Source organism: Zasmidium cellare (assembly GCF_010093935.1).
Source record: "Zasmidium cellare ATCC 36951 unplaced genomic scaffold M409scaffold_8, whole genome shotgun sequence".
In the NCBI taxonomy this organism is placed as follows: Eukaryota; Fungi; Ascomycota; class Dothideomycetes; order Mycosphaerellales; family Mycosphaerellaceae; genus Zasmidium; species Zasmidium cellare.
In genome coordinates this window covers 274,647-288,307 of record NW_022986952.1, presented here as the reverse complement: position 1 = coordinate 288,307, position 13,661 = coordinate 274,647, and the positions used below count along the sequence as shown (strand labels likewise).

At 54.1% G+C, this 13,661-nt stretch overlaps 5 protein-coding genes across 5 annotated transcripts; 3 read left to right on the top strand and 2 right to left on the bottom strand.

Annotated features, from left to right (window-relative positions):
- Positions 1–342: 342 nt before the first annotated feature.
- Positions 343–2,055, bottom strand: M409DRAFT_51808 (uncharacterized protein; the record flags this gene model as incomplete). The annotated part of the gene is made up of 1 exon (XM_033811911.1): positions 343–2,055. The coding sequence occupies one exon, from the start codon at positions 2,053–2,055 to the stop codon at positions 343–345; it is 1,713 nt and encodes a 570-aa protein (XP_033670925.1).
- Positions 2,056–2,781: 726 nt separating this feature from the next.
- Positions 2,782–3,904, top strand: M409DRAFT_19648 (uncharacterized protein; the record flags this gene model as incomplete). The annotated part of the gene is made up of 2 exons (XM_033805032.1): positions 2,782–3,801; positions 3,854–3,904. The coding sequence occupies 2 exons, from the start codon at positions 2,782–2,784 to the stop codon at positions 3,902–3,904; spliced, it is 1,071 nt and encodes a 356-aa protein (XP_033670924.1).
- Positions 3,905–4,437: 533 nt separating this feature from the next.
- M409DRAFT_51806 (uncharacterized protein) lies at positions 4,438–6,729 on the top strand (the record flags this gene model as incomplete). The annotated part of the gene is made up of 3 exons (XM_033811910.1): positions 4,438–4,846; positions 4,955–5,044; positions 5,105–6,729. The coding sequence occupies 3 exons, from the start codon at positions 4,438–4,440 to the stop codon at positions 6,727–6,729; spliced, it is 2,124 nt and encodes a 707-aa protein (XP_033670923.1).
- A 549-nt stretch (positions 6,730–7,278) lies between these two features.
- M409DRAFT_19646 (uncharacterized protein) lies at positions 7,279–9,027 on the bottom strand (the record flags this gene model as incomplete). The annotated part of the gene is made up of 1 exon (XM_033805031.1): positions 7,279–9,027. The coding sequence occupies one exon, from the start codon at positions 9,025–9,027 to the stop codon at positions 7,279–7,281; it is 1,749 nt and encodes a 582-aa protein (XP_033670922.1).
- Positions 9,028–11,605: 2,578 nt separating this feature from the next.
- Positions 11,606–13,603, top strand: M409DRAFT_19645 (uncharacterized protein; the record flags this gene model as incomplete). The annotated part of the gene is made up of 7 exons (XM_033805030.1): positions 11,606–11,629; positions 11,691–11,969; positions 12,029–12,084; positions 12,132–12,390; positions 12,444–12,537; positions 12,591–13,151; positions 13,215–13,603. 7 exons carry the CDS (start codon positions 11,606–11,608, stop codon positions 13,601–13,603), a joined length of 1,662 nt encoding a protein of 553 aa, XP_033670921.1.
- Positions 13,604–13,661: the final 58 nt, after the last annotated feature.

The following is a 13,661-nucleotide window of genomic DNA, read 5'->3' as shown; positions in this document are numbered from 1 at the left end:
GTTATTGGCGTCAGCCGGATCGCAACGGACCTATCAGCGCCAGAGAAATCACTGCACGTTTTTCGCGCCTCAGGCATTCATCGTAGAGTTATCGTCCGAGCTACGATAACCATGTGTCTGACTGGGCTCGAGGCCATCTTCAAGACGACAAAATCCAAAGAGTCTCTTTACAGCAGTTGCAGCAGCGGTCGTCCGATTTGATATTTCGCGACACCCGGACAGTCGAAATCGACGGGCTGGTCTTCTTGTGGCGAGAATGGCGTCTCGGCGTGATTACCTGCTGTTGAATAGGCGATGCAGGGAACGCGGCGGTAAAGGTTGCCTTCAGAGCTCAACAGACCTTCAGGCATCGAGTAAATTAAGCAGAATCCCTGGCAAACCGGACACTCCTTCCTTGTTGATCGCAGACACTGGGACAGCGAACAGAGTCTTTCGCCAGCCATTCTGCTTTCCGCTCGGGTGCTGTTCTTCTCCTGATTGTACTTTCTGCAGGTAGCTTTGCAAACTCTGGAAGTTTTCCTGCGTTCCAGGAAGGTCTGCCTTGGTTGCAACGACAAGCCATGGCTTGCTGCTGATGGGTGGAAGCGCTATCGCTGGTAGAGATCTCCCTGCGGGTGGATTGAGTACGGCCCCGTCCACAGGTTCTGGGTCGAAGCCAGGAAATATTGAACTTTCAAACGGCTTGAAAGCCATAACGCCGTCTTCTTGAGGCTGTAGACGCTCCGTCTCAGCGTTCAACGCTTGCTCACGGAGCTTCTCGTACTCGCCAACCTCTGTCCAGAGATCTTTCAGAGCTGCAACGGCGTCGCGAGCTGCCAAATCCACGACGAAAGCCAGAACCGCCGCTCTTTCCACATGGCGCAAGAATCCCAGTCCTAGACCCTTGTCAAGGTGTGCACCTTCGATAAGGCCTGGTATATCGGCGATAGTAAAGTTTGTTCTCGGCTCCTGACGGCGGCCTTTGGTGCCCAAGGACGGTCGACCCGTGTATGAGTCCAGCACAACTGTGCCAATGTTAGGACTCAGTGTGGTAAAGGCCCAATTGCCCACTCGTGTTCGCGAGTTGGTTATGGCTCTGAGCAGTGTCGATTTCCCGGCATTGGGGAGGCCAACAAGCCCCACATCAGCTAGCAGCTTCAACTCCAGCTGCAAGCTAATGCGCATCCCACTCCCTCCTTTTGTCGCGAATTTGGGCCGTAAAGCAGTCTTCGACACGAAGTGCGGGTTGCCGAGTCCACCCATCGCACCAGCTGCCAAAAGTAAGGGTGAATTCATAGGCTTATCGAGATCGAGGCGAACAGGTGCAGCAGGCTGTAGTGAAGCCAAATTGTTACGACGTGGTCGAGGAAGCGGAGGTAGTTCGGCCACGCTGAACGATTTTGGCAGAGTGCCAGGGTATATGAGCCACTTGTCGCGCTGGAACCCAGCTGGCAAGTCTCCGGCATCGTCTTCTTCTTCGTGAGAGCGACTGCCATGACGGCTGAAAGCACTTCTTTCTCTTTCATCTTGTTCCAGCGGATCCACGCGCGATACCTCCCTGACGACCGTCCCCACGGGCACTGTGATCAGGACGTCTTCGCCTCTTGCTCCTCCTTTCAGACTGCCTTGACCGTTCTTGCCTCGCCCAGCCTTGAGCATGCCTCGCCTTGCGAGCTTGTGCAGGCTTGTCTCACCCCTGACAGCCTGAATGTAGACATTTCCCCCAGTACCACCATCGCCCCCGTTGGGAGGGCCATTGGGGATGTACTTTTCGCGCAGGAACGAGATGCAGCCATGGCCTCCACCGCCAGCGCCGATGGTGAGCGAGCAGGCATCAGTAAAGGGAGCAGCCGAATAGTCGGTAGGCGCTGGGTTTAGATGGTCGAATTGATGCACGTCCACGGCCGAGGCATCAGTAGTTTGACATCGAACTTGACTCCGCAAACGCAGGTGGGAGCGAGTTAGATGGCGTAGCGTTCGGAGACTCGGCGTCCAGGACCCATCCAGACATGGATACAGAAAGGGTGTGAGGGTGGTTGAAAGCGGCAGCCTGCGCGCTGCGGTCGAAGGAGACATGCAATCTGGTGATGAGGATGGAGACAACGCGGATGCGATCTGGCGAATCGTGTTACAAGGCACGTGTTCGGGTCAAAAAGTGGACCTCCGCTCGGAAGTGAATGAAGCTGTCCCGAACGAACTTGGCACTTTCTACAAACACAACATCGACAAGGCGCGCACATGCATCACCAAAGACTCTTGTCTCGGCATAATTCTGGTCGGGCTGTAGCAGTTCATGGTGAAAGTCTGCTTGACCGCAACAAGACGACAGTGAAGCCCAGTATCTACAGAGTCTTGGTCAGTACGGCTACAGCCTAGAGCTCTCCGCATCCTCCTCCTAGCGATATCTCTTTCTTTCGCCGAAAGATATGGCCGAGGGATGCGCAGTCCGTGGATTCCAGCGGAGTATGCCTCAAGATAGCCATCACATGAAAGTGTCGTCGAAACAATTTGATTGCCTTGCCACTCACTACGACTACCGCCTTCAGATTCAATGGCCGATCCACAAAAGCCCTGCCGAGGCTCGTCGCTTTCGTGTGTACCCCGCCACCAACGAGAGGTTGCAGACGACGCCGCAAAGAGTCAAGCCGCTGATGAAGTCCACGGAGTAGACTTTCGTGGCAGGAGCAGAAGAAGATCACGGGTGTATAATAACTTGTGCGTGTCCTTCTTCTCGCAGTGGTCGCGTCAAACCACAGAGAACCTTTGCCCCAAAGCTCTCCCTCTCCCGCCACATTCGCAACCATGAGCAGACTATTCGTCACGCCAGCATTGACTGGAGCGCTGCTGTTTGCGCTCACTGCCTCGCCAGAGAGCTTCAGAGAACCTCTGCTTGCTCAGCTCAAACAATACTTGTCCGCCACGAACATCGCGAGGACAATCACCGCGCTCAAATGGCTGCTTGCCATTGGACTCGCGAGCGATGCCCACGCCTGGCTCTCTGAGTTTGCACAGAACAACTTCCGCCTCCAATCAGAGAAGCACCGATATGACTGGCCAAAGGAGATCGCAGTGGTCACAGGAGGCACTGGTGGTTTCGGCAGCCTCATGTGCAAGGAGCTGGCCGAGAAGGGCGTCAACATTATGTGTGTCGACATTCGCGACGACCTTCCACCGGACATGAAGAACAACCCCAAGATTCACTACTTCAAGTGTGATGTCACCAACCGACAAGCAGTCGCAGATATGGCTCAGCAGATCCGCCAACGACACGGCAACCCAAGCATCCTGATCAACAACGCAGGAATCTCAGGTGATGGCTCCATGTTTGATCAGACCCAGGATTCGCTGGAGAAGATCTTCAAGCTCAATGTTATCAGCCACTACTACACCGTCCAGGAATTCCTGCCAGCCATGGCCAAGAACAAGAAGGGCCACGTCGTCACGATCGCCTCGGTTGCTTCGTTCGTCAGCCCTCCAGGTCTCGTGCCATACGCAAACACCAAGGTCGCGGCATTGAGTTTCCACGAGGGTATCCAGCACGAGACCCGTATCTTCCACGATGCACCAGAGATCAAGTTCACTGTAGTCCACCCAACATTTGCGGCAACACCCATGGCGGCTCCTTTCATGGATGATCTTGCTGCAGCCAAGGCTAAGGTCATCAAGCCAACGATGGTCTCCAATGCGGTCGTGAAGCAGGTCCTCAGCGGCCGAGGCAAGCAGCTCATTATCGCTCCTGGCACTCACCCCGTTGTCTACCTCCGAAGTCTGCCATACTGGCTCTCAAACTTGGGCCTGAAGATTGCCGATAGCCCAATGAAGGTAAGAAGTGCTCAACACATGGATAGAGATGAAAGCTGACAGTTGACGACAGAAACAACTCATGATCATGCAAGAGAAGAGAAAGCTCAGGCAGAAGCAGTAACGAAATGACCTCGATTTGTTTGGATTTTATGAGCAAGAATCAGGCTATACTCGGCGGCGTACGTGCTGGATTGTAGAGTATAGACCAAGAGCTGCAATGATACATTTGGATACCCTGCCAGCCGACAATCCGTTGCCCGTCCAGATCCCAGACACCTTTGAGTGCCGACGACGCTGGGACGTTGCTTGGTGACGTGGTCTCTGAACCGTGGTTTATTTCGATACTCATTGTTGGTAACATCCTTCCGGAACGTTTCTCGATGTTTCGGATGCTCGCAACGGTGCCGTGAGGAAGGGCATCCTTTGGCGGTAGGATTTTGGCAAACGACATCAGCCATTGTAATACGTCGATGTTAGTATCCAAACGAGAAATGAATCTCTATCAAAGTCGAATGCTGTTGTTGAAGTGAGGTCGTAGAAAAGTGCCAGGGTTGATTGAGAACCGAGGTTCGCCCTTTGAAAAGAGAAGGCGCGAGACTTCACGCTTTCAGCCCCCAACTTTCCTCACTCTCCACCACCTCATCAGCTCGAACGATGCCAACACTCTCGGCAGGAGTCATGTTTCACCGGCACGACCCCAGAAAAGAAAAAAGCACTCGAAGATATCGCCGTGCGCAGTCAGGCGGGAGGCTTCCCATATACAATTCTCGTCCCAAGATATGGGGTCCCGCAGCTGCGGCCAACACAGCCACCGGTTCCTGCATGCGCTCTGCACGCCGAATACCAATTTTGGATCGCGAGAGCTGCAAGCCCGCGTGGACAGGCAGGCATGGCAAACGGGACTGGAATCAGGCCTTTGTGTGCCCCCATCAGAATCGTCTGTTTATACATTTTGTCGAGGCTGAGGGAACCACTCTTCCTGCTACGTGCGGTGTTGGTGGCAGGCCTTTCGCAAGGATGATGCTGCTGCTACTATACAGCAGAGTTCCCAGCATCTCGCCTCGTAAGTCTTACACTCCTACTCCTGTACTCTACATGACGACGATTTTCTGATCTTCACGTGGGCGAGATTTTTCTTTTATTTCCTTGTTTCCTTCTGTCACTCGCTTAGCCGCAATACGAGAAGAGATGAGTTTGGTTCGGAGGGTCTTTCTTTCTGCGCTTCTCGCAGGGTTGGGAACGAGGTCGGCAGCGATACCCGGTGAGTTGAAGTTTGGTTCGTTGCCCAGTCAGATGCAATCGTTCAACTGACTTTTGGTAGCGCGCTTCAGCAACATTACCCATGTTTCAGCGACACACCACACGTCTGCTGCCACTCCAGCGTATAGCGAAATCACCAACGCTGCGAACTCCTTATTACTGCACAATGTGGGACAGCCTCCAGAAACTATACCTGCTTTCAACCCGATAGCGACGAACTTGGAAAACTGCCATCAGAGCAGGACAGAAGCAGTCGATCACAACGTCAATCCCACGGCCACCGGGGCATCAGCCTCACAAAGCTCGACAACTATCCATGCTTCCAACTTGGCAACGGGCTGGAACGCTTCCGAGCAACTGGGCACCGCCACTCACGGACGACCGCTGCACCTGTCAACGTTGCCAAAAAATGGCCATGCGTCAGCCTCTCACACCAGAGTGGGCTTAGCCGCTATACTTTTAGAGCCCGCCACAGTTACTTCTGTGCATGTACCAACCCCACAAACCACTCCTGGCGGCAGTGAACAAAATGTAGACCCTTCCTCCCTGTCGTCTGCTACTAGTAAACAATCACATCACACGACACCTGGTCCTCTTTCTCAGACCGCGGTCTCTGACGGCCGCAGACAAATGGACAACGACAACGACGATACGAATAATGCTATTACGACCGCTAACACACGACCAACCTCTATCATGGTCAACGACATGGATTCTAGTGATGGTGTAGGGAAGCTGGTCTCTGCTGTTGGAGATGTCGCCACCCTATCTGGAGCAGATGCAAAGGTCCTTACTCAAGCTCCCACAGCTTCAGCAGATGCTACAAATGCTCTGGATGTGCTGCTGTCTGCTCTACCAAGCAGTGTAGCGGAATCATTGGAGTCGCAATTCAGCGCCACTGCCACCGAAGTCTCGACAACGAGGCCGAGTTCGAGACCTACGACCAGACCTACGACCAGAACGAGGCCTGTATCAACGACCTCAACTTCAGCCTCCTCAATACCGACATCGAGCTCATCAACAATCACATCAAGCTCGACAACCTTTACAATAAGCACACGATCCACAAGCAACACGATCAGCAGCACCTCCTCCTCTCCAAGCTCAACATCAACCAACGCACCCCCAACCGACTCCAACTCCAGCCGCCTCGAAAACAACGCCGTAGCAGGCATAGCCACCGGCGTAACAGCCGGCGCCGTCCTCATCATCCTCGCCGTCGTCTTCTTCCTCCGCCGCCGGCAACAAGGAAAACCGTTCTTCGGCCCACGAGCCTCCCAACGCTCCAAGACCAGCGGTCGAGCATACCCCGAAATCGCCTGGCTCTACGATCCCGCACCCACCCCGCCCAACGAACCCTCCTCCTCGCATCACCAGGGAGAGGAATCCGCATCATCTCTCCTCCCGCAAGTGCGAGAACCGGAAATGGCTGCCATGGCCGCGGCGCCGTTGGGAAGCAATCCTTACCGAAGTCCTGAGCTGAGACCTGCCGCCGGGCCCGAGAGTCCTCTGCTCCCGCCGAATATGCCTGCCGCGAGGGATGAGAGCCCTGGTGGATCGCCGAGTGGTTCGCCTAGGAGTAGTTCGCAGAGTCCGAGGCGGTCGGCGAGGAGTTCGGTGAATTCGAGTGCGGGCGATGGGAGGAGGCCGCTGCATGCGATCTTTGAGGAGGGTCATGCTCAGTGATGGATAGAAGAGCGGGGATACATTTTGGATTCGATTTGATAGCGTTTTACAGCATGGCGTTGGTGGTGTTAGCCTCGATCAGAGAGACTCGATCAGAGAAAAGGACTCATCGTTACATGGTTTTGAGAAGGGAAAGAACATTGCATTCTTGTGAAGGAGTTGTTGGCATACGATACCCCATTCTTGTTCGTGTAATGGCTGTATATATCACGATGTACTTTATCGACGATTACAAGTCAAAGGCTCATGGTGGAATGAAATTTCATGTCTTAATGGTCATAATGTGCTGCTGTCTACTACTGCTGATAGTAGTACAGATGCAGCTGAACTGTCAAGCTACTTTGGATGTTGTGCTTCGATCCAGTCTCGAATCGATCCAGCCCAATGGAGCAAGTGCTGGTTACCAAGAATCTGTCATCAATGGCGAAGAATCGCTCTTTCCTTTCTGAATCCACCCAACGCCAACGCCAACGCCTCCCACAAAACGCAAACAACAAACACAACCCCCTCCCCAAGACGTCGACGAAAACCACCTCTCACCCCCCTCAATCAATTCAACCCATTCGCCTCCCTCCTAACCTCCTGCAACCGCCTCCGATGCCTGAACGGATCACACATATGACAAAGATAATCATCCCTATCCAAATCCTTGGGCACCGCCTCCCCAATACAATCCACATGCTGCCACACGCCACACTTCTCATTGTCGCAGCCGACCCAGTCGCGGTCGCGCAAAGGGTTCTTGTCGTCCTTGGTGTCGCCGCAGAGGCAGCGCACGACGTTCTGCTTGGCCAGGTCGTCTTTGCTGAAGTTGGCGCGGTCGTAGAATTCGGGGGGGAAGTCGGGGTGGTGCGTTTTGCGCGCATGGGCGGCGAGGAGGAGGGTGTGGCGGTGCGCGGAGGCGGCTGTGGCGAGGGGTTTGGATTTGGGGAGGATTTCGCCGCGGGCGATGCGGTCGAGGAGGGTGTTGGCGGCGGTGGTGGAGGATGGTGCGGTGGTTGAGGTGGATGTGACGGAGGCGGTGTCGTCGTTGGTGGTGGTCCGCTGGCGTTGCTTGCCGGTTGCTTTGACGCTGCGCTTGACGGGGCTACCGGTGGTCGCGGGCGTCTTCTTCTTCTGACGAGATGATGATGAGGACTTGGTTTGTGATGCGGCGCTGGTTTTCTTAGGAGGCGATGCCTTGAGAATCAGCTTGGGCTTCTTGACCGCAGGCCTCTGGTCTTCCGTGTCGCTGCCACCATCTGTTTGCTGCTGGTCGGCGACGCTCGAATCTGGTCGAGCAGAGTCAGGGCGTGGCACATCAGCGGCGGTGATTTCGTCGTCGTCGTCGTCGGGGGCAGCGCGCTTCTTGGCGTTGGCAGGCGACTTGACAGTACCCTCGACTGGTCGGCCAGCGAGAGAGGAGGCGCCAGTCCAGCGCTGGCTGCGCTCTGCTGGCTTATCTGAAGGACCTAGAGATCCATATCTCGACAGATCATCGACGACTTTCAACACATAGGCTGGATCTGGCATTTTGCTCGCGCCCATTGGAGGGTAGGCAGGTCTTGCAGTGCCGACAGAAGCCATGGCGCTCGTCGCAAGTGGTGTCAGTAAGTGGTTCGTCGTTGCGAGGTTCATGGGATTGAAGTTGGAGTGCAGCTGGTAGTTCGCATAGCCCGTTTGCTGTGGGTAAACAGGGCGAAGTTGCTGGCCTTGATCACGGAACGTCTGGCTTTGAGACATCTGTCTGGGCGCGTTTGAGACAAGGCGTGCAGCTGCAAGGCGTGCCATTGTCGCAGAGGCTGGGTGGGCAAAATAGTTGTTTGGTGACAGAGGTTGAAGTTGATCGATGCTTGTCTGAGTCGGTGGTGGGGATTCCGTCTCCGTCAGGACAGGCGCAGCCAAAGTCGCGAATGGCGAGGTGACGGGAATGACCGGAATCTCAACTCCTGGGTGCCACTCTTCGGTAGGGTATGCAGAGAAGTTGTCGATGGTCTCCGTGTTGGCGGTGGTCGGGTAAGGAAGCAATGGTAGTATTTCGTACTCGAGCTCTCGGCGACGGATCTCCTGAACAGAGAGCTTGGCGGTCGACTCGAGGCTGAACACCATGTCGGCATCCCACCTCGTGCTCTGAGCGAGCTTTGGCGCATCCTTGTAGTCTGGATACTTGCCGAGGAAGCCGTGACGACGCTGCATGTACTCCGTGTTGGTGTACCACTCGTTGATGATGCTGCCGTCGCCCTCGAAGTCTTGGACTTCGCGCAAGGCGTGCTCGTCGCGCTCGTCTTTGCCGTCGGCCATGAAGCGCACAGATGACATGTTGGATGCGATGGATGCGGTGGGTTGGTAATGTACAAGTTCTTGTTCGAGAGTTCGAGTGATGTATGAGTTTCGGTGGGTCCAGCCAGCTGTGACACGGTTCGAGTACAAGTCAGATGAATAACGTTCTTAAGTTCGTTGGTCGTGAGTTTGCTGTGAAGGTGTCTGCAGTTTGTTAAGACGAGAGAAGTGTTGTCTCTTTCTTGAAGTCGTCGCTTGTAAATGAAGACGAAAGTGAACGTCGAATAAGACAATAGGAAACGTGTGTGACAACAATAGAGGTGAGTTTCATGAAAACAATAGGATTTAGGTTTCACACCTCAATAGCAAGTATTCACTATTGTGGAGCAACAATAGGAAGTGTGAGGTGAGGTTAGCTTTTGTCACGCGGAGGTGGATGAAGCTCGTACGCGAGACATACTTGCGTTTGAAATACTTACGTTTAGAGGCGTATATCTACGGTCGATTTACTGCTGCACTCCTGACACTACGCTTCAATGTTGAATCTCCCAAACGTGTCCTCGGCCAGTCCTTGACGGCGTTCGTCGCAGTTGAGTCCAAGCGCCGAGGCCGTTTTCTAAGTGGTCTTGCCAGTGCCTGCCAGAACCAACCGCAGGTCTGGCAGTATGAAACAATTCAACATCATGGCTCGGGTGATTTGTTCTTTCCGAGTCGCGCGTGAACTTCGCCTCGATTTGATGTTTCCGACGGTCGACCGTTCAAGGCCTGCTGCTCTTGGATCTGCTGTAAATTGAAACTGTAGGTTGCCCTGGCCGACGAATGCCCTCGTGATACGATTTCTCCCACTTGAGTGAACATGTTTCCCCCGAGTGGACAGTTTGAGCAACTCATGCGTGCATCTTTGAGGTGTAGCATGCATCGCGGTGTTTTCGGAGTGCCAGTGTGCCAGTCGGTAAGACTTGGGAATGAAGCAGATCCCTCGCGCTGGATGTCGGCTAGTTGCGATGACCTGGGAGCGCCCGGAACATCAAGCCTTACTGATAGTCATTACTCACATGGTGTCCGAACCGATCCTTGTCATGGCTCCCTCGATATCCGACCACTTGTGCGAAGAAGTCTCCTCATAGCTCAACGCATCTCTTTCCAAGTCCCCTGTATTCTTCTATGCAGTCTTTCCACAGCAGAATGGTGAGGTAGCGAAGACAAGGATCTGGTCAATCGTAGCAGGGGCAATTCGACGTTGGTTGGGAGAGGTGACATTTCCGTGCTTATGGTGCTGGAGCCGGTGAGGTTAGCTTCGTTCACGTTTCGCATCGGATGAAACTATGAGTCTCGGACCGCATCTGTCAGGCATCGGAACAATCCATGGTATATCGGATGAAGGCAAGATGGGATTAGGTACCAGGTGCTGGTGAAGTTTGGCATCTGGTGAAGTCTGCGTTGACGGGCGTTCCCGCTCTGGGCATTTTCCATTGCTCCCGATTTTCAACGTTGAATGCCGCAGATACGACAAGGGATGCCAGTCGTCAGAAAAGTCAATTGTGAGGACACAAGCGAGGGCGAAGAGTGAAGATGGTTGCGACGACAGACAGCGCCGAGGAACAATGCAGCAGCAGAAGGAGAAGAGGAAATGTCGTCCGACCAAGCTCGCCCAGACCGAAGAGAGTTCGCACCGCTCAGCGCTCACCAACAACACCTGCAACTTCACTCACCAACAACACGCCTTGACGAGCCACGCAGGAGTGCACCGTAGTAAGCCATCAACCCGAGCTGCTTGTGCGAACATCGCTGTCTTTGGCACCGTTGTACGCAGCCTGCAGTGCTCTGCAGCATCCGTCGGCTCTACCAGGTTGCACAACTGCCGTCTCATGTCAGGACGTACGCGACAGCCCGTCCAACGCCTCCCGAGGTCACCATGCTATCGGCAAGTGCAATATCACACAGTATCTACCATGAGTCTTTGAGGATACTCTGCTTCCAACAATTGCCGAGCCACGTACCCGCTTCGATATGGAGGCCCCCGCAAAAGTACCCCAGCATTTGACAGGCCTCTCCACGATCACCCTCACGCTAGGAAACATCACATCGACGCCAATCCGTCGCTAGCGGTTTCGGCAGTGCACAAAGCAGCTTCGCGAAGGCCATTCTGCAAAGCTGATCAGCAATTCCACCCGATGCAGGGCGAATCAGAGCCAGACAAAGTGCGGAGCACCGTCCAGACTGTCATAGTCCTGGGCCCCCAACTCTAGCCAAAACGTGGAGCAGACGATCCTCGCCTCGCGTGGCGATGAGTTAGGCTGAATGCCACAAATACCTTCTTGTTTGCCTACGCTGGGCGGACACAAGTCACGCGGTAGGGGTCCCGCCGGGTTCAGCCCGTGCCTCATGAAAGTATGTTTTAATCAAGTAAGCTGCATCCTGGCGATACACTTCTCTCTTCCCTGTACAGAGTTCAACGCACTGATAGCAACTCAATTTTGAACTTTGCGTTGCTATAAGTATCTCATACCTCCTTTCCAGGTTTGTCGGCCCTGAACCTCGCGTGTTGCCAACGACAACCTTCCCTCCTTGCCACGAGGGCAGCACATCTCAGGAGTCATATATAAGACCCGCCACCATGGAGATGAACGCTGATGCAAGAGTAAGCCAACATGAAGCATCTTCACATTCTGTTTGGCATTGCGCTCACACCTGAACCACAGGAACTCCGTGAACTGGAGAATGAGCTCAATACAGAGATTCTTCCTGGGACGGAGGTGATGGCCGACGTTGGGTCGCATCACTTCGTCAAAGGCAACAAACACGTCCTTGTGCCACAGCCATCCGACGATCCGCACGACCCTCTGAACTGGAGCACGTTCTGGAAGTCTATGTGCATCATAGCTTCGACGAGCGTATCGTTCACGCAAGGCTTTGGGCCATTGGCGCTGGCGCCTATGTTCCCGTATTACATCGAAGAGTTTGATTCTACTCTTGCATCGGTAGGTGGATAAATCTGCACACTGTATCTGAAAGCAACGTTGATCTGAAATGTTCTCAGGTTGTCAAGTTCACCGGCGTAGCGATCTTGGTCCTCGGATTCAGCAACTTCATCTGGTATGGTCGTCAGACGCCGCTTTCGAGTAAATGCTAACGATATCAAGGGTGCCGCTGAGTACTTCATTCGGACGACGACCAGTCTACATATTCTCGCAACTCGTGTGCGTAGCCTCGTCGATATGGCGCGCAAAGGCGCAAACATATGGCAGCTTCATGGGGGCATGCGTACTCAATGGTATTGGAGCTGGTCCAGCAGAGACCATCCAACCCGCAGTTATTGCAGACATCTTCTTCCTGCACGACCGTGGCTTTTGGAACACCCTTTACTGGGTGGCTTACATGGGCAGTCTGATGGTTGGACCTGTATGATCGCCCTCTCTTACTTGCTGTACACGAACATACTAATACAAGTACAGATCGTCAGCGGCTCTATGAGTCTTCACGTCGGCTGGAGAAACTTCTGGTGGTTCAACACAGGACTCGTCGCTCTCTCACTGATCATGGTGATTTGTACGTCCAAATAATGCCTTCCCCACTGCTCAAGCGCTGACACCAAACCACAGTCATGTTCCCAGAGACAAAGTACCACCGACGACATCCAGACGAAATCGCAGCCAACAACCGCAGCGTCTCGCCTCAAAAGAGCTCCAGCAGCGGCGACACCGTAGAAAACACCGAGAAAATCGGCTCCATCGTCGAGACCCAAACCAACGCTGCTCTCACCCACATCGACACGGCCGAACGCGACCCCTGGCTCGGAAAAGGCAAACCCAGCAGGAAACAATGGGGTCTCTACACACCCTGCGCAAACCCCCTCAAATCCATGCTCATCGACCTCTGGATCCCCTGGAAGCTCTTCATCTTCCCCATCGTCGAATTCTCCTCCTTCGTCGTCTCCTGGACCTGCAGCTCCTTCCTCACGATCAACCTGACGCAGTCGCAAAACTTCGCCGCGCCGCCGTATAATTTCGACTCGCAGAGTATCGGGTTCATGAACTTCGCCATCCTTATCGGCGCTGGTATCGGTCTGGCGACGGCGGGTCCGTTCTCTGACTGGGTTAGTGCGAGGGCTACGAAGAAGAACCACGGGATTCGTGAGCCGGAGATGCGGTTACCTGCTATGAGTGAGTTGAAAGCACAAATCCCCATTCTTGCCCCGCGAGCGTTGACTGATATATTATCCCCAGTCCCCTACGTCCTCATCATGATCCTCGGCAACTTCATCGTCGCCTTCGGCTACGACCGCAAATGGCCCTGGGAAGCCATCGTCATCATAGGCTACACCTGCGCCGGGATCCAAGTCGCCGCCCTGCCTGCCATGGCAACGACATACTCCGTCGACTCGTACAAACCCGTCGCGGGAAGCCTCATGGTCGCCATCACCGTCAACAAGAACGTCTGGGGTTATGGCTTCAGCGAATTCATCACGCCGTGGGTGGAGAAGAGTGGGTTCGTGCCGCCGATTATGACGAATATGAGTTTGATTACGTTGTGGTGTTTGTGTGCGGTGCCGATGTATTACTTTGGCAAGACGTTTCGAAGGTGGAGCAGCAATGATTCGGTGCATAGGATGTAGATGTGAGGCCTCTGTTGGGATTAATTGGTACTGGGATGTTTTGGTGATGTCGTAGTAA